This window comes from Nomascus leucogenys, chromosome 9 (genome assembly GCF_006542625.1).
Source record: "Nomascus leucogenys isolate Asia chromosome 9, Asia_NLE_v1, whole genome shotgun sequence".
NCBI lineage: Eukaryota > Metazoa > Chordata > Mammalia > Primates > Hylobatidae > Nomascus > Nomascus leucogenys.
Genome location: NC_044389.1, coordinates 80,828,494 through 80,854,334, shown reverse-complemented (window position 1 = coordinate 80,854,334; position 25,841 = coordinate 80,828,494). Strand labels below are relative to the sequence as shown.

At 37.3% G+C, this 25,841-nt stretch overlaps 1 protein-coding gene across 9 annotated transcripts in view; it reads right to left on the bottom strand.

The window, feature by feature from the left end:
- RAP1GDS1 (Rap1 GTPase-GDP dissociation stimulator 1) overlaps positions 1-25,841 on the bottom strand; it is a 176,907-nt gene that overhangs the window by 4,503 nt on the left and 146,563 nt on the right. For 8 of the 9 annotated variants that reach the window (XM_003257516.3, XM_003257517.3, XM_012499470.2 and 5 more), the window contains 7 exons: positions 24,461-24,604; positions 23,850-23,981; positions 22,557-22,691; positions 21,195-21,320; positions 19,975-20,114; positions 5,003-5,129; positions 2,294-2,422 (listed from right to left, as the gene is read on the bottom strand). In XM_003257516.3, the coding sequence (XP_003257564.1) occupies positions 2,294-2,422; positions 5,003-5,129; positions 19,975-20,114; positions 21,195-21,320; positions 22,557-22,691; positions 23,850-23,981; positions 24,461-24,604 (933 nt within the window). The remainder of the gene's footprint in view (positions 1-2,293; positions 2,423-5,002; positions 5,130-19,974; positions 20,115-21,194; positions 21,321-22,556; positions 22,692-23,849; positions 23,982-24,460; positions 24,605-25,841) is intronic. The other variant, XM_012499472.2, reaches the window with a different exon arrangement.

The following is a 25,841-nucleotide window of genomic DNA, read 5'->3' as shown; positions in this document are numbered from 1 at the left end:
TAAACTTCTGAATACTAAACGCAAAGAAAGTCTTGAGAGACAAAAATGACACCTTACCTACAGGGGAAAAAAACACAAAGGAACACAGTGGATTTCTCATCAGAAACCAGGGAGGCTAGAAAAAAGTGGCACAATAGTTTTCAAGTAAAGAAAGAAAAGAACTGTGAACCCAGAATCCTATACCCATTTTCTCTCATTTGAGAATATCATTTCCCTTTCATTATGAATGAAAAAAAAATTTTTTTTGCTAAAAATCTGTTGCTAGCAGTATGGCTAAAAGAAGTTCTCTAAACAGAAAGGGAATGATTATAACAAAAATAAGAAATCTAAAAATGTGCGTAAATACAATAGACTTCCCTTCTCTTTCAAAGCGTTTTCTGAAATATGTTTGGTGGTTGAAAGAAAAGTTGTAACACTGTCTAATGTGATTCTAAATTTATGTAGAAGAAATATTTAAGAATGATATACGTGAGAGGCTGGGCGTGGTGGCTCACACCTGTAATCCCAGCACTTTGGGAGGCCAAGGTGGGTGGATCACCTGAGGTCAGGAGTTCAAGACCAGCCTGGGCAACATAGTGAAACCCCGCCTCTACTGAAATACAAAAATTAGCCAGGTGTGATGTGGCAGGCATCTGTAATCCCAGCTACTCAAGAGGCTGAGGCATGAGAATCACTTGAACCCCGGAGGCAGAAGTTGCAGTGTGCCAAAATCACGCCACTGCACTCCAGCCTGGGTGACAGAGCAAGACTCCGTCTCAAAAAAAAAAAAAAAATTATATATATATGAGGAAGAATAAATGTAAATTACTAAAAAATGTTTAACCCATAGGAAGTCAGAAATAAGAAATGGGACAAACAGAAAACAAAAGTAAGATTGCAGACCTGAGCCGTATCAGTCATCCATTAAATGTAAATGGTCTAAATACACAAAAGGGACTGGTAGAGTAGATTAGAAAATGACACAACTTTGCGCTGTATACAGGAAAGTCACTTCAAATACAGCAGATTGAAACTAAAAGAGTGAGAAAAGATCATGTGAATGTTATTCAAAAGAAAGTAGGATGGCTTCTTGTAGTGGCACATGAAAGAAAATAAAATAGTAATAATAATAAAAAAAAAGCAGAAGTAGCTATGTTAAAGTCAGATAAAGTTGACGAGAGCAAAGAAAAATACCAGACAGAGGTACATTATATAATGATAAAAGGGTCAATCCCTCAAGAAAGCACAGCAATCCTAAAGGTATAGGTACCCAACAACAGAGCTGAAAATTACGTTAAGCAAAAATTGACAGAACTGAAAGGAGAAATAGGTAAATCTACAGTTATAGTGGGAGACTTCAACACCCTTCCTCTTGACAATTGACAGAACAATTAACCGGAAAACCAGCAAGAATACAGGAAACTTGACACTAGTACCAACAGAATCAAATTCACATTTATACAACAGTACCCAATAACTGCATAATACACACTCTTTTCAAGTGTCCATAGAACATATACCAAGATATGCCAATGTCCATAGAAGATATACCAATGATTTGTTGAAAAAAAAATTTTTTTTTTTTTTTTTTGAGACAGAGTCTTGTTCTGTTGCCTAGGCTGGAAGTACAGTGGCACAATCTCTCGGCTACAACCTCTGCCTTCCAGGTTCAAGCGATTGTCTTGCCTCAGCCTTCTGAGTAGCTGGGACTACAGGCGTGTGCCACCACTCCTGGCTAATTTTTGTGTTTTTAGTAGAGACAGGGTTTCACCATGTTCGCCAGGCTGGTCTCGAACTCCTGGCCTCAAGTGATCTGTCACCTCAGCCTCCCAAAGTGCTGGGATTACAGGCATGAGCCACCATGCCTGGCCTCCTAAACAAATTCCTTAGTTAATATTATGGCATACAAAATCAGAACCTGCGCCTGCTATAAAATAACATTTTAGGGTTCATGAGACTTACTGATTTTGCAATACTGAATGTTGTCTAGATTCGCTATATGATACTTTCTATCGTAGTAAGAATCTTTTGGGAATGTCTTCAGTAAAAAGTAATTCTATCTATTATACAGTTGGATGGCTAGAAAATACCAATGTAGTGTATATTTCAAGACAGCTATAAGAGAAAATTTTCAATGTTATCACCATGAAGAAATGAGTGTTTACAGTAATAGGGGAAAAAAGTTATCTTATAACCTCCATAAGCTAATTTCTAATGGCTTTAAAACCCAAAGCCATCATTTACTATTACTCTATATTTAATATTTAATGTGAACCATATGTTTATGGACATCAAATGATAGAATAATACTTACCAGATCCCATAAGAGCACATATCAGGACCATGGAATTATATTTGATTTCAGGAGCACTTCTCTCATCTGCTAGCAGTCTATGTAAAATCTGTACAAGTTTAGCACTTTCTAGATCTTTCTCAGCAGTGCCTACAAAATAAAACAAAGTATAAGTTATATCTACCGTGTATGAACCCAGTACCCTCAGGACAAACACTGCTTCCTTTTGAAGAAACTGACCATATGAAACCTTCTAAATGGAACTGATAAATAATAACGATCTAGAAAAATAATATTAAATTCAGACCACGTGAAAAGAGTAAATAGAATTAGATTTTAGTAGACACTTCAAGTGTTTAAGCTTACTATTTAATACACATTTCTTTTAATATGAGACAATTAAACTTTTTATTATGGAAAATGTTAAACATATGCAGAATCAGAAAAGATGGTATAATAATATACCTTATGCACTTATCACCTTAAAGAATTATGGCCAATCTGTCTCATTCACCTACTCTCATCCATCTCAAATTATTTTGGAGCAAATCCTATAAACCACATAATTTCCTTCACAAATAAAAGATAAGGACTCAATGGAATTTCAATCAAAATCCTAGCAAGATTTTCTGTAGAAAATAGACAAGCTTATACTAAAACTTGTATGGAAAGCCACAGGCCCTAAAATAGCTAAAACCATCTTGATAAAGAAGAATAAAGTGTGAGGAATTCCTCTATCCAGTATTAAGGCTTACTCTATAGCTACGGTAATCAAGATAGCATGATATTATTGGTGGCAACATAGGCACTGATGTCAAAAGCACTGAATAGAAGACCCAGAAATAGACTCACACATATATGCTCAACTGACTTTTGACAATGGTACAAAATCAGTTCAGTGGAGGAAAGACAGCTTTTCAACAAAAGGTGCTAGCACAATTAGACATCTGTGGGACAAAGAAAATGAACCCTAACCTAAACCTCGTACCTTATACCGATATTAACTCAAAATGGATTACAGACTTAAATGTAAAATATAGAACTACAAAATTTTTAGAAAATATAAAGAACTCTCAAAACTCAACAGTCAAAAAAAAATGGGTAAAAGACAAAAATCAGCATTTCACCAAAGAATATACAGTTGACCCTTGAACAACGTAAGTTTGAACTGTGTGGGTCCACTTATACCTGGATTTTCTTCTCTTCTGCCATCTCTGAGAGAGCAAGACTAAGCCCCTTCTGTTCTTCCCCTTCCTCAGCCTACTCAATGTGAAGACAAGGATTCAAGACCTTCTTGATAATCCACTTCTACTTAATAAATAGTAAATATATTTTCTCTTCCCTACAATTTTCTTAACATTTTCTTTTCTCTGGCTTTATTATAAGAATATAGTATATAATTCTTATACAAAATATATGTTCACTGACTGTTATTGGTGAGGCTTCCAGTCAACAATAGACCATTCAAGGAGACAGATATCCTATACACCTTGACTTGATCATTACACACTCCATGCACATAAAAAAATACTCACATGAGTGTTTCCTCTTCCTGGAATTGGGGTTGGAGGGTCCATTCGCCCCAGTGTGAGAATTGTGGATATAAGTCGTCAGTGGGAATTAAGAGGCTATCAGTTAACAGTATTTACCCAAATGGCTTTGAATTGGATAGGACATCCCTACTAAGTGTAAAGTCCTCCTTTGTGTAAAGCAGCCTTAGGCCTTAACCACAGGCCATGTGACTCTATTACACCATCCCTGGCTGACTGTCTTGGGTTGGCTCCTAAGCCATCTAGTTTATGCTATTCATAAACTAGATGCCTATGGATTAGCTTCTCGTGATGAATTCTGCCCATTAGGAATGCTATATTAGGGCCGGGCATGGTGGATCATGCCTGTAATCCCAGCACTTTGGGAAGGCTGAGGTGGGTGGATCACCTGAGGTCAGGAGTTCAAGACCAGCCTGGCCAACATGGTGAAACCCTGTCTCTACAAAACATACAAAAATTAGTCAGGCACAGTGGCGTGCACCTGTAATCCCAGCTACTCAGGAGGCTGAGGCACGAGAATTGCTTGAACCCAGGACGCAGAGGTTGCAGTGAGCTGAGATTGCGCCACCGCACTCCAGCCTCGATGACAAAGCAAGACTGTCTCAAAAAAAAAAAAAAAAAAAGCTATGTTAAACTGAAACTAATGAAATTATTTAGCGTGTTTAGCCTCTGCTTTGAGGGAGTTCTGAATGCAAAACACACAGAAGAGTAACACAGAAGACAAGACATTAGAGTCAGGCAACAGAAATCACGGTGATGGAGAAGGAGAACAGCAAGGAAGAATCGGTAGTAGAGAGAACCAGCAGAGATGGAAGAGAAAGTCTGGGTCACTGGGAGAGTAGCAGACTCTTCATGTGCTGTCATATTCTAAATATTGTTTGGTTTCTCTGTGAAGCCTGCTGAAAATGTTTTCTCTATTCTCTAAGTGGCTGTAACTTGAGACATTATTTAAAAGTTAAACTTACCTTAATGCATTGCCCTAAAAATGTTACCAAAAACACAGCCAAAGGGGACAGCTGTAACAACCTATATAGAATGATTTTCCATAGATTCAGAGAACGGTACAGACACTAGCAAAACGCTTCCAGTCAAGGTTCTGTCTGACTTCAACTCCACTTCTATACTTCCTTTCATCCAAGATAAAAATAGAAGAAAGTAAGTTTGTCACTGGGGTACTTACCCAATTCTAAAGCTGCTATTAATGCCAAAGCAACAAGGGCTTCATTCTGCATTATTACATGTTCACTAGTTGCCATGGTAACTAGATGCTTGATGCCACCACTCTGCACAATGGTTTTAATTACATCCTACAATAAATAAATATCAGAGAATTATAAACTTTAATTTTAAACATAAGGAACATGCATTAAAATCAGTCAACTCATTGTTGAATGGTTTTGCGACAGTGTCCTGTATGAATCATTTGATTTAATCATAGTTTTTTCTCCACAGAAGGAAAAAGCTTTTAGCTTTAAATACATTCATCAAAAGATGACAACTTAAATGGCCTAAGTAGAAAAGACCACTGCAGTTCATATTAAAAAACAGAAGGCTTAGAAGCTACCAAAGCCAAAGAAGTAAAAATGCCACTGCCTTAAATGTTGACCTACCTTAGGATTGACAAACAAGAATAAAACTTGGAATTTAAAAAAGTTTTCAGCTGGGCACGGTGGCTCAGGATGTAATCCCAGTGCTCTGACAGGCCAAAACAGGAGGATCGCTTGAGACCAGCCTGGCAACATAGCGAGACCCCATCTCTACAAAAAATAACAAAATTAGCCAGTCATGGTGGTACACATCTGCAGTCCCAGCTACTCAGGGTGCTGAGGTGGGAGACTGCTTGAGCCAGGGAGCTCAAGGCTGCAGTGAACTATGATCACGCCACTGCACTCTAGCCTGGGTGACAGAGTGAGAATCTGCCTCTTAAAAAAATAAAAAAAAAAGTTACTTTTAAATTTTCATGATAGTGCCAGGTAGTTGTTCTGCACATGATCCAGGTAAAGCTTTTATAAAAAAATTTTAAGTACTTTTTACCCCTTGATTTAATCTTACAAATATGAAAACTGAATTACATGCAAAAAGACTGAGCAGAACTTAAAATTCTCCATCTGCCTTCATTTCTCATGGTGCTTAGAGCTCTGTCTTCTCTCCATGGCAGAGGAGACATCAAGCTCTGGATTCAATAAATCCCACTGACTGAGCAAATTATTGAACCTCTCTTACCTCAGTACTATCTCCATGTCACTGGAATGATGTAAGTATATATCTCATAGGTTTTTGTTATTACAAAGTTATTACACAGAAAACATATTAGACCATCTGGCAAAAGTTAGATGGAAAAAAAAAAAGTTCACCTTTATTTCTAGTACCCATTTTGGTCTTCATTCCACCAAGGGTTCCGTTGTCTTAGAACTCTTGAACTAAATCTGATTTAGTAGGAGGTCTCAATAATAAAATATTTTAAAAATAATTTTCTCTATTTTCACTATTTTTAATAATTTGAAGGTCCGGATATTTTAAAAAGCCTCTGAGTCAGCTTCAAAATTAATTGTAGTTGGAAATATTTTCCAAATTTGCTAAAATATTTTTAAAGGGTTTGCTTTACGCTTCCATTTCATAAAAATTTTTTGAGGAAACTATTTTTAGACAGTATCTTTGCTTTGAGCCCAAACTTGTTGAGTGATCAAACATGCTAAATAGAGTCCAAGAACTAAGTTTTTATGGTAGCTGTGTTCTGGCATCTAATACATTTTTCCCCATCAATCTGTTTTAGAAAGCTTTTTCTAACCTCCCAAATTTACTGTTTACTCAGCAACAGTTCATTTGAAACAGATACAGAATTCTTAGTAAAAAATTTTATAAAAATCACAAAAGAGCTTGAGTAAAGAAGACCATAAGAGATGAACAGATACGTATGCAATCATTTAGGGAATATGCTTGAACTGTCATTTTGTCCTCTATGTTTCTAATCACACTTAAAAGACCAGTGTAGTAGAAGGAAGAGTAGGGAATGAACTAAGGAAATGTGTACATCAGAAATGAACAGTGTCCTCTCTTTGGCCAGGTATACCTTCTTTCATCTCACTTTTCCAGAACAGACACCTAAGTATTTCCTTTTTAAAATTTCTGCCCTCCGGGGAACATCACACACTGGGGTCTGTCGTAGGGTCGGGGGAGCAGGGAGGGATAGCATTAGGAGAAATACCTAATGTAAATGACGAGTTAATGGGTTCGGCAAACCAATACAGCACATGTATACCTATGTAACAAATCTGCACGTTGTGCACATGTACCCTAGAACTTAAAGTATAATTAAAAAAAAAATTCCTGCCCTCTCACCAACTACTTCAACAAATGTTTATTGAATAGCTATTCTATGAAATCATTTTGCCTTATAGAATATGGGATTAAAAAATAGATAAAACATTGTATTCGTCACGTGACAGAGAATAATATTGACGGCAACCCTTTATGGAGCAATAACTACAAGCTGGACATTCTACTGAGTAGCTTATAGATATTAGCAAATTTTTATCCTGCAGAAAATCTCATTAGCTAGATGAACTATAGCTAGCTATCATCTCCTGTTCATATAGATGAATACTATAGTTCATATAGATGAATATCTATAGTTCATATAGATGATAACTATAGCTAGATATCATCTCCTGTTCATATAGATGAAGGAACTGAAGCTCAGATTAAGTCATTTGCCCAAGTTCAGACAATAAGTGGTAAAGCCAAGGCTAAAACCTAGGCAGTTTGGCTGATTAGTGGGTCTTCTTAAAAATTCTGGAGATGCTTTATGCAGTCTGAAACAATGTTTTATTTCACAGTTCTATTCTTATAGAAAGCTAAATTTTGGTATATATAAAACCAAGGCAAATTATCCATGCTAACAATTTCATCTATTTAGCATTTAGTCAATTTGCCCTTGATTAGTGAAATCTACCCAGGTTAAGACTGTTGAAAACTGTATCATGTTGATCACAACGGAATATTTTCAGATAAGCTTTGATTTGAGGTAATTTTATAAGATTGCAGGTTGGTATAGCCACTGAGTTGGTGAGCCACTTAACAAAAATTTTCTTTTTCAAGATTGTATCATCAAAGCCTTTTCAGTATGGGATTTAAATAAATGTTGGATGAATGAGCAAATGACTAAATACATTTGTTTAAACAAGTTTTTAGCCTGGTAACTGATAAAGAATTCTCTACTCTTTTTTTTTTATTTATTTTTAATTTTTTAATTTATTTATTTTATTTTATTTTTTATTTTATTATTATACTTTAGGTTTTAGGGTACATGTGCACAATGTGCAGGTTTGTTACATATGTATCCATGTGCCATGTTGGTTTGCTGCACCCATTAACTCGTCATTTAGCATTAGGTATATCTCCTAATGCTGTCCCTCCCCCCTCCCCCCAACCCACAACAGTCCCTAGAGTGTGATGTTCCCCTTCCTGTGTCCATAAGTTCTCATTGTTCAATTCCCACCTGAGTGAGAACATGCGGTGTTTGGTTTTTTGTCCTTGCGATAGTTTACTGAGAATGATGGTTTCCAGTTTCATCCATGTCCCTACAAAGGACATGAACTCATCATTTTTTATGGCTGCATAGTATTCCATGGTGTATATGTGCCACATTTTCTTAATCCAGTCTATCGTTGTTGGACATTTGGGTTGGTTCCAACTCTTTGCTATTGTGAATAGTGCCGCAATAAACATACGTGTGTATGTGTCTTTATAGCAGCATGATTTATAGTCCTTTGGGTATATACCCAGTAATGGGATGGCTGGGTCAAATGGCATTTCTAGTTCTAGATCCCTAAGGAATCGCCATACTGACTTCCACAATGGTTGAACTAGTTTACAGTCCCACCAACAGTGTAAAAGTCTTCCTATTTCTCCACATCCTCTCCAGCACCTGTTGTTTCTTGACTTTTTAATGATGGCCATTCTAACTGGTGTGAGATGGTATCTCACTGTGGTTTTGATTTGCATTTCTCTGATGGCCAGTAATGATGAGCATTTTTTCATGTGTTTTTCGGCTGCATAAATGTCTTCTTTTGAGAAGTGTCTGTTCATGTCCTTTGCCCACTTTTTGATGGGGTTGTTTTTTTCTTGTAAATTTGTTTGAGTTCATTGTAGATTCTGGATATTAGCCCTTTGTCAGATGAGTAGGTTGCAAAAATTTTCTCCCATTCTGTAGGTTGCCTGTTCACTCTGATGGTAGTTTCTTTTGCTGTGCAGAAGCTCTTTAGTTTAATTAGATCCCATTTGTCAATTTTGGCTTTTGTTGCCATTGCTTTTGGTGTTTTAGACATGAAGTCTTTGCCCATGCCTATGTCCTGAATGGTATTGCCTAGGCTTTCTTCTAGGGTTTTTATGGTTTTAGGTCTAACATGTAAGTCTTTAATCCATCTTGAATTAATTTTTGTATAAGGTATAAGGAAGGGATCCAGTTTCAGCTTTCTACATATGGCTAGCCAGTTTTCCCAGCACCATTTATTAAATAGGGAATCCTTTCCCCATTGCTTGTTTTTGTCAGGTTTGTCAAAGATCAGATAGATGTAGATATGTGGCATTATTTCTGAGGGCTCTGTTCTGTTCCATTGATCTATGTCTCTGTTGTGGTACCAGTACCATGCTGTTTTGGTTACTGTAGCCTTGTAGTATAGTTTGAAGTCAGGTAGCATGATGCCTCCAGCTTTGTTCTTTTGGCTTAGGATTGACTTGGCGATGCGGGCTCTTTTTTGGTTCCATATGAACTTTAAAGTAGTTTTTTTCCAATTCTGTGAAGAAAGTCATTGGTAGCTTGATGGGGATGGCATTGAATCTATAAATTACCTTGGGCAGTATGGCCATTTTCATGATATTGATTTTTCCAACCCATGAGCATGGAATGTTCTTCTATTTGTTTGTATCCTCTTTTATTTCATCGAGCAGTGGTTTGTAGTTCTCCTTGAAGAGGTCCTTCACATCCCTTGTAAGTTGGATTCCTAGGTATTTTATTCTCTTTGAAGCAATTGTGAATGGGAGTTCACTCATGATTTGGCTCTCTGTTTGTCTGTTATTGGTGTACAAGAATGCTTGTGATTTTTGTACATTGATTTTGTATCCTGAGACTTTGCTGAAGTTGCTAATCAGCTTAAGGAGATTTTGGGCTGAGACAATGGGGTTTTCTAGATATACAATCATGTCATCTGCAAACAGGGACAATTTGACTTCCTCTTTTCCTAATTGAATACCCTTTATTTCCTTCTCCTGCCTGATTGCCCTGGCCAGAACTTCCAGCACTATTTTGAATAGGAGTGGTGAGAGAGGGCATCCCTATCTTGTGCCAGTTTTCAAAGGGAATCCTTCCAGTTTTTGCCCATTCAGTATGATATTGGCTGTGGGTTTGTCATAGATAGCTCTTATTATTTTGAGATATGTCCCATCAATACCTAATTTATTGAGAGTTTTTAGCATGAAGGGTTGTTGAATTTTGTCAAAGGCCTTTTCTGCATCTATTGAGATAATCATGTGGTTTTTGTCTTTGGTTCTGTTTATATGCTGGATTACGTTTATTGATTTGCATATGTTGAACCAGCCTTGCATCCCAGGGATGAAGCCCACTTGATCATGGTGTATAAGCTTTTTGACGTGCTGCTGGATTTGGTTTGCCAGTATTTTATTGAGGATTTTTGCATCAATGTTCATCAAGGATATTGGTCTGAAATTCTCTTTTTTGGTTATGTCTCTGCTAGGCTTTGGTAAGAAAAGTGCTGGCTTTGATAGCAGGGAGTTTTTATATTCCTGGTATAAAGGCAACCTATATTTCTCTTTACATTTTTGATGTCTATAATTGGAAGATCCAACTAGTTGGTCAGCAGTCCTAGACTAGGGCATTCTTGCAAAGAAACGTGTGACTTTACCTAAGAGCATCAGCACAGGAATACACTGCAAAGGGCTGAGATGACTAAGCAGCATGAAACCTTGTGAGTCAGTGCAAACTTTTGAAGGGCTGAACTTCAAGACGGAATTCAGGGTGGGGTATGATCTTCAAAGTTTAAGAACAACACAGGGAGAGAGCTGTGATTCACACAGCTGGCTAAGGATCTATAGGAATGTAATACATTTGAACCCAGTGTTTAATTATTTTAAAAACTTATTCTAGAACAGCATTCTTCCAAAGTATGTCCAGTGTAATAACAGATGCCACCTGCAAAAAGGATCCATTTTGGGAATCAGTGGATTCAAATAAAATTAAAGACGTTTCTTTAGTATTAATGTGTGCTGTGAATCTCAAAGGCAAAAAAAATAACTACTATTTCCATACCTAATCTACCTGTGCAACTCTTTCTTTGTAGATTTCTTGGAATTATAATTTGATGAAACAAACTTGAACTGCTGCTCAAAAGTAGTCATGTCTACTTTAATGCTGGTTAAGTTCGAAAATAACAGCTCTGACCTGGAACTCATGCAATTAACACACTTTATAGTTCTGCTCATTAAAGTGTGAGAATCAAGACTCCTTGGCCGCTTAGCAGCAGTATACTCTCAGTTGTAGGAAAGATATGTAAAGGTATTGAATTGTAATCCTAAAGTTGTAATATGTAACTATAAAGTTACAATCCTATATAATTTCAAGTTGTTTTCTGCTACACACACCCCCATCCACCTTTTCCTAAAAGGGTACCATGCCACAGTTCTCATCATTCAAAGAACCTGTGTGGTGATGGGTATTTGAACTCTTCGGGGATGGGCGAGAAGTGGGAGGTTAGATGAGGGGAAGGGGGATCTATTATAAAATTCACAGAAAAGCCTCAAAATCTTTAAATTTATTAAATATTATAGCATTTAAGTAGTTCTAAGAACGTTAGAACTACATAAGAAACTCTAAGAAACTTCTAAGATGTTTCTAAGAAGCTGGGATGCATCTTCCTGTGGACACATTTTTGTGTCCGTGAATGGTTTGGTTATGTAATTGTTAGTTGATACTGAAGATACTAGATTAATCAAGGTTTCCACGAGCCTTACTGCTACATGTAACAGGAATTTATCTGAGAGTTCCAAATTCAGATGCCAGGATCATGTCTGTAAATTAGTTAATACAATTATGGTTTGCCAAAACTCTAAACCAAGTGTGTCCAACCTGCGGCCCAGGATGATTTTGAATGTAACCCAACACAAGCTCGTAGCTTTCTTAAAACATTATGACATTTTTTTGTGATTTGAAAAAAAATTATTTCCATAGGTTATTGGGGAACAGGTGGTGTTTGGTTACATAAGTAAGTTCTTTAGTGGTGATTTGTGAGATTTTGGTGGACCCATCACCCAAGCAGTATACACTGCACCATATTTGTAATCTTTTATCCCTCACCCCCTTCCCACCCTTTACCCCTGAGTCCCCGAAGTCCGTTGTGTCATTCTTATGTCTTTGCATCCTCATAGCTTAGCTACTACTTATAAGTAAGAACATACGATGTTTGGGTTTCCACCCCTGAGTTAGAGTAATAGTCTCCAATCTCATCCACGTTGCTGCAAATGCCATTAATTCATTCCTTTTTATGGCTGAGTAGCATTCCATCATATATATACACACATACCATAGTTTCTTTCTTTCTTTCTTTCTTTTTTTTGAGACAGTCTCGCACTGTTACCCAGGCTGGAGTGCAGTGGTGCCATCTCGGCTCACTGCAAGCTCTGCCTCCCGGGTTCACGCCATTCTCCTGCCTTAGCCTCCAGTGTAGCTGGGACTACAGGTGCCCACCACCACACCTGGCTAATTTTTTGTATTTTTAGTAGAGATGAGGTTTCACCGTGTTAGCCAGGATGGTCTTGATCTCCTGACTTCGTGATCTGCCCGCCTTGTGATCCCAAAGTGTTGGGATTACAGGTGTGAGCCACCATGCCTGGCCCCATAGTTTCTTTATCCACTCGTTGACTGATGGGCATTGGGTTGGTTCCACATTTTTGCAATTGTGAATTGTGCTGCTATAAACATGTGTGCAAGTGTATTTTTCATATAATGACTTCTTTTCTACTGGGTAGATACCCAGTAGTGGGACTGCTAGATCAAATGGTCTTCAAGGAATCTCCACACTGTTTTCCACAGTGGTTGTATTAGTTTACATTCCCACCAGCAGTGTAGAAGTGTTCCCTATTCACTGCATCCATGCCAACATCTATTATTTTTTGATTTGATTATGGACATTCCTGCAGGCGTAAGGTGTTATGGCATTGTGGTTTTGATTTGCATTTCCCTGATCATTAGTGATGCTGAGCATTTTTTCATACGTTGGCCATTTGTACATCTTCATTTGAGAATTGTCTATTCTTGTGCTTAGCCTACTTTCTGATGGGATTATTAGATTTTTTTCTTGCTAATTTGCTTGAGTTTATTGTAGATTCTGGATATTAGTCTTTTGTCAGATGTATAGATTGTGAAGATTTTCTTCCACTCTGTGGGTTGTCTGTTTACTCTGCCGACTGTTCCTTTTGCCATGCAAAAGCTCTTTAGTTTAATTAAGTCCCAGCTATTTACCTTTGTTTTTATTGCATTTGCTTTGGGTTCTTGATCATGAAATCCTTGCCTAAGCAAACATCTAGAAGGGGTTTTTTCTGATATTATCTTCTAGAATTTTTAGTTTCAGGTCTTAGATTTAAGTCCTTGATCCATCTCAAGTTGATTTTTTTTTTTGTATAAGTCAGAAATGAGGCAACAGTTTTATTCTTCTATGCCAATAATCGCAGCACCATTTGTTGAATACGGTGCCCTTTCCCCACTTTGTTTTTGTTTGCTTTGTCAAAGATCGGTTGGCTGTAAGTATTTGGGTTTATTACTCAGTTTTCTATTCTGTTCAACTGGTCTATGTGCCTATTTTTATACCACTACCATGTTGTTTTGATGGCTGTGGCCTTATAGTATAGTTTGAAATCAGGTAATGTGATGCCTCCAGATTTGTTTTGTTTAGTCTTGCCTTGGCTATGCAGGCTCTTTCTTGGTTCCATATGAATTTTAGAATTGTTTTTTCTAGTTCTGTGAAGAATGATGGTGGTATTTTAATGGGAACTGCAATGAATTTGTAGACTGCTTTTAGCAGTATGGTCATTTTCACAATATTGATTCTACCCATCAGTGAGCATTGGATGTGTTTTCATTTGTGTCATCTATGATTTTCTTCAGCAGTGTTTTGTAGTTTTCCTTGTAAAACTACATCTCCATGGTTAGGAATATTCCTAAGTATTTTATTTTATTTTATTTTATTTTTTGCAGCTATTGTAAAGGGTTGAGTTCTTCATTGGATTCTCAGCTTAGTTGCTCTTGGTGATAGGAGAGCTAATTTGTGTACATTAATTTTGTATCTGGAAACTTCACTGAATTCTTTTATCAGTTCTAGGAGCTTTTTGGAGGAGTCTTTAGGGTTTTCTAGGTATACAATCATATCATCAGCAAATAGCAACAGTTTAACTTCCTCTTTACCGATTTGGATGGCCTTTATTTCTTTCTCTTGTCTGATTGCTCTGGCTAGGACTTCCAGTCCTGTTGAACAGAAGTGGTGAGAGTGGGCATCCTTATCTTGTTCCAGTTCTCAGAGGGAATGCTTTCAACTTTTTCCCATTCAGTATTATGCTGGCTATGAGTTTGTCATAGATGGCTTTTATTATATTGAGGTATGTCCCTGGTATGTTAATTTTGCTGAGTTTTAATTATAAAGAGATGCTGGGCTTTGTGGAATGCTTTTTCTGCATCTATTGAGATGATCGTGTGATTTTTGTTTTAATTCTGTTTATGTGGTGTATCACATTTATTGACTTGGGTATGTTAAACCATCCCTGCATCCCTGGTATGAAACCCACTTGATCATGGCGAGTTATCTTTTTGATATGTTGTTGGATTTGGTTAGCTAGTATTTTGCTAAGGATTTTTGTATCTATGTTCATCAGGGATATTGGTCTGTAGTTTTCTTTTTTTTGTTATGTCCTTTCCTGGTTTTGGTATTAGGGTGATACTGGCTTCACAGAATGATCTGGGGAGGATTCCCTCTTTCTCTATCTTTTGGAATAGTGTCAATAGGATTGGTACCAATTATTCTTTGAATGTCTGGTGGAATTCAGCTGTGAATCAATCTGTCTGGTCCTGGACTTTTTTTGTGGGTAATTTTTAAATTACCATTTCAATCTTGTTGCTTGTTATTGGTCTGTTCAGGGTATCTAATTCTTCCTGATTTAAGCTAGCAAGGTTGTATTTCTCTAGGAATTTATCCATCTCCTCCAGGTTTTCTAGTTTTTGCATGTAAAGGTGTTCATAGTAGCTGTGAATGACCTTTTGTATTTCTGTGGTGTCAGTTGTAATATCTCCCATTTCTTTTCTAATTGAGCTTATTTGAATTTTCTCTCTTCTTTTCTTGGTTATGGTCTATCAATTTTATTCATCTTCTCAAAGAATCAGTTTTTTGTTTCATTTATCTTTTGTATTGTCTTTTTTGTTTCAATTTCATTTAGTTCTGCTCTGATCTTGGTTATTTCTTCTGCTGGGTTTAGGTTTGGTTTGTTCTTGTTTCTCTAGTTCCTTGAAAAGTGACCTTAGATTGTCTCTTTGTGCTCTTTCAGACTTTTTAATGCAGGCATTTCAGGCTATAAACTTTCCTCTTAGCAATGCCTTTGCTGTATCCCACAGGTATTGATAGGTTGTATCATTTAGTGTTGTTCAGTTCGAAGAATTTTTAAATTCCCATCTTGATTTTGTTGTTGACCCAATGATCATTCAGGAGCAGGTTAATTTCCATGTATTTGCATGGTTTTGAAGGTTCCTTTTGGAGTTGATTTCCAGTTTTATTCCACTGTGGTTTGAGAGAGTACTTGCCATAATTTCAATTTTCTTAAAATTTATTGAGGCTTGTTTTGTGGCCTATTATAAGGTCTATCTTGGAGAAAAGCTCATTTGCTAATGAATAGAATGTATATTTTGCAGTTTTGGGTAGAATGTTCTGTAAATATCTGTTAAGTCCATTTGCTCCAGGGTATAGTTTAAATCCACTGTTTCTTTGTTGATTTTCTGTCTTGATAACCTCTTTAATGCTGTCAGTAGAGTACTGAAGTTTCCCACTATTGTGTTACTGTCTATCTCATTTCTTAGGTCTACTGGCAATTGTTTTATAAATTTGGAAGCTCCAGTGTTTGGTGCATATATATTTAGGATTGTGATATTTTCCTGTTGGACGAGGCCTTTTATCATTATATAATGTCCCTCTTTGTCTTTTTGAACTGCAATTTCTTTAAAGTTTGTTTTGCCTGATATAAGAATAGCTATTCCTGCTGACTTTTGATGTCCATTTGCATGGAATGTCTTTTTCCACCCCTGTACCTTAAGTGAGTCCTTATGTGTTGGGTAAGTCTCTTAAAGGCAGCAGATAGTTGGTTAGTGAATTCTTACCTATTCTGCAATTCTCTATCTTTTAGTGGAACATTTAGGCCATTTACATTCAATCTTAGTATTGAGATGTGAGGTTATTCCATTCATCATGCTGTTGCCTGTATACCCCCCACTTTTTTTTTAATTGTATTTTTGTTTTGTAGGTCCTGTGAGATTTATGCTTTAAAGAGGTTCTGTTTTGATGTGTTTCCAGGATTTAAGATTTAGGGCTCCTTTTAGCAGTTCTTGTAGTGCTGGCTTGGTAGTGGTGAATTCTATCAGTATTTGTTTGTCTGAAACACACTGTATCTTTCCTTCATTTATGAAGCTTAGTTTCACTGGATACAGAATTCTTGGCTGATAATTGCTTTCTTTAAGGAGACTGAAGATGGGGCCCCAATCGTTTCTAGCGTGTAGGGGTTCTGCTGAGAAATCTGCTGTTAAGTTGATAGGTTTTCCTTTATAGGTTACCTTGTGCTTTTGCCTCACAGCTCTGAAGATTCTTTCCTTTGTCTTAACTTTAGATAACCTGATGACAATATGCCTAGGCAATGATCTTTCTGCAATGAATTTCCCAGGTATTCTTTGAGCTTCTTGTATTTGGACGTCTAGGTCTCTAGCAAGACCGGAGAAGTTTTCCTTGATTATTTCCCCAAATATGTTTTTCAAAAGTTTTTTTTTTTTTTGAGACAGAGTCTTGGGAGTCTTGCTCTATCACCCAGGCTGGAGTGCAGTTGGCATGATCTTGGCTCACTGCAACCTCCGTTTCCCAGGTTCAAGCAATTCTCCTGCCTCAACCTCCCTAGTAGCTGGGATTACAGGCGCACGCCACCATGCCTGGCTAATTTTTATATTTTTAGTAGAGATGGGGTTTCACCATGTTGGCCAGGCTGGTCTGGAACTCCTGACCACAATGGTCTGCCTGCCTTGGCCTCCCAAAGTACTGGGATTACAGGCGTGAGCCACCGCACCCAGGTGGTTTTCTAAACTTTTAGATTTCTCTTCTTCTTCAAATGCCACAGGTGTTTGAGATTTTTTTTTGTGATTTTTTTTTTTTTTTTTTTAAGCCCATCAGCTATTGTTAGTGCATTTTATGTGTGGCCCAAGACAATTCTTTTTCCAATATGGCCCAGGGAAATCCAAATGACTGTATACCCCTGCAAACCAGTGGTGGAGATTCTCTTGGAGTAGAGCAAAAAGACTAAGGGTAAGGGACCAAAGAGCATGGGCGAGTGGGCAAGTTTAGGGAGTGTTAGCTGCGCCTCTTCCTATCGTGTTTTATTTTGTTGAATGGCATGATAACCCAATCTGGTGGTAAACCCCAAACTTGGAATTAGCTCTAAAACTACCTCCTCCTTTAATTCTACTGTTCAATCTGTCCATTCTACCACCCATATCTTTCTCAAGTCTGTCTCTTCTTTTCCATCCTCGCTGCTTCTAGTTGAATAACCCATATGAAATTTGTTTGTTTCAAAAATGGCTGAATTTCAGCAATTTCAAATTGCTCAACTCAAAACCTTAATTCAGTCCTTTATCAACTCTCATATATATTTTTGCAGTAACTGTTCTTTCTACCCCCATTAAACCCTAGAGACATCTTTCTAAATGAAAACTAAATGGCTGGGTGTGTGGTGGCTCACGCCTGTAATCCCAGCACTTTGGGAGGCCGAGGTGGGCGGATCACCTGAGGTTGGGAGTTTGAGACCAGCCTGACCAAAATGGAGAAACCCCGTCTCTACTAAAAATACAAAATTAGCCAGGCATGGTGGTGCATGCCTGTGATCCTAGCTACTCAGGAGGCTGAGGCAGGAGAATCACTTGATCCCAGGAGGTGGAGGTTACAGTGAGTGGAGATGGTGCCACTGCATTCCAGCCTGGGCAACAAGAGCGAAACTGTCTCAAAAAAAAAAACCCGTAAAAACAAAAAAACAAAAAACAAAACAAAAAAACCCTCAAATAATGGCAACTTGCTGCTTAAAACCGTTTAAGTGCTCCCAAATTCTCTACAGAATCAAGTCTATATATCTTAACTTGGTATATAATTCACTTAATTCCCAGTTTTCAACCTCTCTGGCCACTGTCTCTTTCTACATTCTATGTTCCAGCAATACTGCTTTATTTGCAGTTTCTTTCAAAAATTAATGCTGTTTTATATCTCTGTGCTTTTGTACATCCTGCTGTCTTTGCCTGGAAAGCCCCTTTCCTTCATTCTCTTTCCCTTTCCTCCTGAGATTCCTAGTCAACCCCTAAAATAGCACTCCTTCTATGGCACCATCCCAGATCACCCAGACAGTGTGTTAGTCTTCCTTTCCTCTGTTACACCCGAATAGCATATGTAGCTTTAATGCTGTACTTAAGCTAGCTGTTTTTATTTCTGTCCCCTCAATAGATAGTTAATTACTTTATAGAAACACTATTTTGTAGTATTTACACTGCAAAAACTCAAATATTAACTGTTAAATGAACAAATGGGCGTGAGAGAGCAGTTATGATGGAGAAGGGGTGAAAGGGGTACCAAGGAAGCCATTTTGCTATTCTCTCTTGGTAACTTCCACCTTGCCAACATACTGCTTGGTCCTGTGTCAGGGAAAATGTATGAGCTTTTAGGGTGGTCTGGGTGAGACAGGTAATAGGAAGGTCCTAGTTAACAGCTGCTTTTCCCCAGGGAAAGTTCTCAAGATTTAGCATCTGATGGAGAAGAACACTCCTGAGGCTAATCAGCTGGGACAGGTATTATGGTGAAGCCAATTATTTATATGAAAGAGATTTATACAAGAACAGCTTTAGTTTTATGCTTTTTCTCTTGGCATCTTCTTCTTATCTGTTCTAAAAATAAATGAAAACAGCTGGTGGATTTGAGTTCTAAACTTTCTCCTCATATATAATCACTACTGAAGTTGTACAAGAGAAATGACTGAAAGGGTCACCTTAGAAAACAGTATTAAAGGCTGGGCATGGTGGCTCATGCCTGTAATCCCAGCACTTTGGGAGGCTGAGGTGGGAGGATCATGAGGTCAGGAGTTCGAGGCCAGCCTGGCCAATATGGTGAAACCCCATCTCTACTAAAAATACAAAAATTAGCCGAGTGCAGTGGCACCTGCCTGTAATCCCAGCTACTCTGGAGGCTGAGGCAGGAGAATGGCTTGAACCCGGGAGGTGGAGGTTGCAGTGAGCTGAGATTGCGCCACTGTACCCCAGCCTGGGTGACAGAGCAAGACTCAGTCTCAAAAAAGAAAAAGAAAACAGTATTTAAAAAATTTAAAAATCATATAATCTAGATACTAAATCAGCTGCTGAACTGCTGGCCTGGGTACTCACTATTGTGATCTTTAAAATAGCTCATTTGTTCATTTATTGGTTATCTACCATGTGCCAGACAGTGGCACAGCCACAAGAATGGATTTTTTTCTAACTCTGTGAGCTCTGGACATCATATACTATCTAGATACCATTTAATTTCTAAGTATCAGTAGCCTGCATGGTCAATGCCTGGCACAAAGAAATGTTTGACACTGATGCTGATAATGGTGGTGGTAAAAGTAATAACAATAGCAGCAGCAACAGCAACCCCCATTTACCGAGTGTTCCCTATGTCCCATGTACCAGTTAAGCACATTATATACATGATCTCACTGAATCTTCACAATACTTTCAGGTAAATATTATCCCAGTTGTTAGGACCTACAATGCTGGGTTTCTGAAAAAGACACTCTGAAGTTTTCTAGTGAACAGTTTCCTCTGGAACTTACTTTTGATTTACTGTGTCGTATAAGGGCAGACAGCAGTCTGTTTGACTCCCCCATCACACCAGCATGATCTTTGGCTTCACACCATTCCACCAAACGCTCCACTAACTTAACATTCTTTCCCAGTTGTTCAGCAGCTTCTGCTATAGGAAAGAAGGCAAACCAAGGAATGAATCACTAACAGACAATCAGTTGAAATAATTCGTACAGATTTAAGGTGTGAAGGACGTCTAAAAAAACACAGCACAACAATTTCATTAAAGCTAGAACTGCAAATATTCCTTATGTGATGGGCTATTTGCCTTTTTCTATAACATTGTGAAATTTTATAGAAAATACAAAAACATACTTTTTTGGTTAAGCCTGCTAGTCTGTTAGTGCTCTGGCAGACTATAATGCAGGGTTCTTAGAAGGACTCTAGGCAATCAATATAGAAAAGGGTTTAGAATTTAGAAATAAGTAAATAAACATAATTCATTCCTAGGAGTGGTTCTGACTGCTGTTTCTGCAAATAGAAAAATGCTCTCCCTGTCTGCAAGACAAATTTAAAATTTTTGACTGTCACAATAATGAAATTTGATTTCAAAGGCAAGGTAAAAATGGGTATAGAATGCCAAAACACAACCCCCCGCCCCACCACCGCCGAAACTGATTAATAAAGCAACCTAAAACCAGGACTATAAGTACTAATAAGGAGAGATATGGTATAATTTCTATTTAAAGTCAATTATAGGCTGGGCGTGGTGGCTCACACCTGTAATCCCAGCACTTTGGGAGGCTGAAGTGGGTGGATCGCTTGAGGCCAGGAGTTCAAGAGCAGCCTGAGCAACAAGCCCCATGTCTAGTGAAATTCCAAAAACAATTAGCCAGGAGTTGTGGAGCACGCCTGTAATCCTAGCTACTCAGGAGGCTGAGGCAGGAAAATTACTTGAACCCAGGAGATGGAAGATGCAGTGAGCTGAGGTTGCACCACTGCACTCCAGCCTGGGTGACAGAACAAGACTCTGTCTCAAAAATAAATAAATTAATTAATATTTATAAATAAATAATTATAACAAGCACAAAAATTAACAAATGGAGTTCCAAAACCAAGTTTTACATCTTTTATTTGCTATTTTTTATGATTATATAATCCCGAAAGCTAAAAACAGGTCCTTTTTCAACTAGAGATACATTAAGACTATCATATGAAAAATACAAGTTGGGGAAAATATTTCTTTTACCTTGTGCATCTATTAACATTCTTAATGTTCCCAGAAGTTTGAACTGAACAGGAGGCATTTCAGATTTAAGAAATTTCAAAACTGCCTCTGTGACCCCAGCTGATAACATCTTTGCTTTATTTATAACTGGAGAAAAAGAGAGACTATGGTTAAAATGGTATTAGCATTCCTGTTGATAAACATTCAATTCAATATAGGTTTATTGAGTGTCTTTAAGATCCATGTTATATTTTTCCATTTACAAACAATCCTGTCACTTTTTTGTCAATTTTAAGAATGGAATTCAGTTGTTTATGTGTGTGTCCGTATCCTATTTGTGTATAAGCGGATAACAGACAATATAACAATTTTTATGACAGTATCATGGCTTTTTAAACCCAATCCAAAACATTTACTTACATGGTTTGTAAAGGAAATCTGAAAATGTTACCCTCTTACAACAAAAAGCACAATTCCATTTTTGATCCAACTGTGTTAATATAAATGTTATAGACATTAATAAATGTTACTATCCTATATAAACCAAATGAATTCAAATGGATTGGATCATCATGTAATTGTACTATTTCATCTAACCAGAAATTTATTTTTAGAAAGTAGAATAAAAGAATAGTTTTAACTATCTTTTGTTGTATTTTCCATAATACAACAGAAGTGATTTCATGACTTCCAAAGGCTCATTAAGGCTATTTTAAAAAAATTGTACATCTGCTTATAGAAAAACAACAACTGAAAGTCATTCTTGAGTGGACTCTGTTAATTGATGTCATTATTCTACCTCAACTAAAGATGCTTAAGGCCTGGTGCAGTAGCTCTCACCTGTAATCCCAGCACTTTAGGAGGCCAAGGTGGGTGGACTGCTTGAGCCCAGGAGTTCAAGACCAGCCTAGGCAACATAGTGAGATCCTGTTTCTACAAAAAAAAAAAATCAGCTGGGCATGGTGGCACATGCCTGTAGTCCCTGTTACTCAGGAGGCTGAGGTGGGAGGATAACTTGAGCCCAGAAGGTAGAGGCTGTGCTGAGCCAGGATTGCGTCACTGCACTCTAGCCTGGCTGACAGAGTGAGACCCTTAACTCAAACTTATAAAAGCTTAACTGTACAACATGATGAAAATCTAAGAGTTCACAAAAGGTAACAGGATATCTGAATGAAGGCAAAGATCATTCTTGTACAGTCTCACAAAACTTATTTAACATATGATCTCCATTTATTAGCATGAAAAAATGTGAACAATGTGAAGACTATTTTTTTTTTTAAATTTTCTTCATCAGAGCAGGTTCACAAATCACATATAGTAAATAGCTTCCCTAAATGATGGCTTTTATTTTGTACACAGCTGCCTTCTATTCTTAAGTCTTACCTGGAATGGCCAGGTTTCTGAGGGCACTTAGCGCTGCATGCTGTACTGTTACATTTCCATCTTCTACATGTCTGTCCAGTAAATCCATAAGTTTTTCTACAATCCCATTGTCTACCATATGAATACAATTTCCATCTGAAAAAAAAACACACATCTTTTTCTTCCTCTTTAAAATATCTATAAATACTTTATAATACTGATGTCTGGCTATTATCTACATTAGGGAAAATGGAGCTATACAATAAAATGAATTCCAAATCTTTCTCCCATCAGATTTATAGGTTTTTCTGTTTACTGAGTGAGAAGTATTAAAAAAATTCTTAAACTAGATAAAAGTTTTAAAATCAGAAAACTACCAGAAAAATCTTTAGTTTAGAGCCAGATAATATATCAGAAGTAGAAACACATGGTTAGAATGTCCAATATTTTTCATTTATTGTGATGTATGCTTGTGTTCTCCCAATGTTACAGTGATAGTATTCTACCTTTTGCTATCATGGCTGATATCTAAATTATTTTTCAAACATTTACAAAGCAGAGAGAATATTATAATGAACCACTATTCACCCCATATCTAGTTTCAATAATTATCCATATTATGCCACTCTTACCTCCATAATTTGGGAGTCACTCCCAAAAAGGAGGAGTAAAAATGGAGCAAGTAAGCCATTATGATATAATATATACCAACAGTTCGTATTGGAGGATGATTAAACTAAAAAGAAAAATAAACTGTATTTCCTAGACATAGTATATTTCATGAGGAACGTAAGAATGAGTTTCTGGACTGTATTTGAGTTTTTTAGTAGTGCCAGGTTTCATAAACACAGAAGTCTGGTGCCCCCTGAAACATTATTAAACTAAATTAAACATTCTACACGAAGCCAGGGGATTATTCATACTTAAGTTTTATGGGCATACAAGTATATAAGTTGAGGCACAATAATCCTAGAATGAATACTCAGATAATTAGATCCAAAATAAAATCACTAGGCAAAAGAAAGCAGATGTATACTAGAATGGGATTCAAACTTACTAAGCTCTGAAGTGCCAAGTATTCAAAAGAAGCACTTCATGATCTTTAAACTATTAGAATTTAGTTGAATTGCATAAAATGTGTAATTTGTTAGGAATGTCACTATAAGTATTTCAGATTTCTGAGAAATTAAGTTAGCAGCATATATACATATTACACAACTTCTAAACTGTTCCAGTTTTAGTATATGTGATGGCAAAGCAAAAATAAACAAATATAGAGTATTTGACTAACAAAGGAGGAACTAATATGCTTACCATTTCTGGCAAAATTTGCAATTGCCAATGCTCCAGCAAGCTGTAGCTGGTGGTTATTTGATGGAATCCAAGAGAGTACCCTTTGAAATACACTACCTTTTCCTCCTTCAAATAACTTCTGCATGGATTCATCTGGAGGTAAATGAAACGAATAGTTAAGCAAGAGAAAAATAACTAGGAGTAACAAATTCATATTCTTAGGTGAATATCCAACTGGGAAACTCATACCTCACAAACTGTTACATTCATAATGGGAAAAGTAATGATTCTTTTTATAATAAACTTTTAATAGATACTAGACAATAGAGTCTAGCATTTTTCTAGTTCAAGTCCCAGGGAGCCATCTAGCTTTTCTTTAGTCCCTTGGTGCCAAAGCTATCTTTTCTATGTGACAGCTCTTCAAATATTGGAAGATAGTGAAGACACTTCTTTTTCAGGTTCATTATGTCTGGTTCTATCAATGACATATTTAAGATGTCAAAATCATCACCTCAACAGCAGGTGAGATAGGAATATGAGAAAATGCCTAGGGTAGTATTTACAGAAGAGACAATAAATTAAAAAAAAAATCTGACAACTACATTCTTCGGCTGGCATAAATTACAACTCACCTCCAAGAAGTAATAAAACCATGAGATCTGAACCAGTTTTGAGCTCAGTAATATCATCTTCTTTGTCACTATCCACTTTTTGCTGAACAATCTCTAGTAGACACTCTACTAGGCCTGCTTCAACCAGCTGTAGTTTAATAGCATCTAAAGAACAATGTGAACAAAATAATCAAACTTTGAGATAAAATAGGAGCTCTGGTATAAGCAATCCATTATAAAGAATTGTAAGAAACTAAGAGGGCCGGGCATGGTGGCTCATGCCTGTAATCCCAGCACTTTGGGAGGCCAAGACGGGCGGATAACAAGGTCAGGAGATCGAGACCATCCTGCCTACACTGTGAAACCCTGTCTCTACTAAAAATACAAAAAAAAAAATTAGCCAGGCGCGGTGGCTCATGCCTGTAATCCCCACACTTTGGGACGCTGAGGGGGGCGGATCACGAGGTCAGGAGATTGAGACGAGACCATCCTGGCTAACACAGTGAAACCCCGTCTCTACTAAAAATACAAAAAAATTAGCCAGGTGCCACTGCACTCCAGCCTGGGCGACAGTGAGACTCCGTCTCAAAAACAAAAAAAAAAAACAATAAAAAAATTAGCTGGGTGCAGTGGTGGGCGCCTGTAGTCCCAGCTACTTGGGAGGCTGAGGCAGGAGAACAGCGTGAATCCAGGAGGCGGGAACTTGTAGTGAGCAGAGATTGTGCCACTGCACTCCAGCCTGGGCAATAGAGCGAGACTCCAACTCAAAAAAAAAAAAAAAAAAAAAAAAAACTAAAAAAATGCATGATTTAGATAATACATTTTTGAAACTCAAATCTTCAAAGTAAACTATCTTGACAGTTCAGTTTAAATATACAAAAAACTTTATTTCATGTTTCCATTTGAAATTGTCACATTTTTCACGATGTCTTGCAGCATCTAAACAAACTGATACTCAGCTCTGAAAGCAACTAGTATCACTCTACTATTACTCTAGATATCATGCTCATGTTTAAAGGGCAAGCTATAAAATACTATAAAATAGGGCTGGGCATGGTGGCTCACACTTGTAATCCCAGTGCTTTGGGAGGCCAAGGCAGGAAGATTGCTTGAGGCCAGGAGTTCAAGGTTACAGTAAGCTATGACTGTGCCACTGCACTCCAGTCTGGGCAACAGAGTGAGACCCTGTCTATAAAGATAAATTAAATAAATAATAAAATCATATTTTTAAAAAGGGCTTCAGGTTTTCATTGATTTAAAGCTTTCTTGGGCGATGGGTACATGGTGGTTTACTAAATGCTATTCCTGAATACGTTTCAAAATGTTCATAATAAAAGTTAAAAGAAAAAAATAACCTTGGACCTTTCTGATGGCTAAACATAACATAAGGTATTTTAGAGAC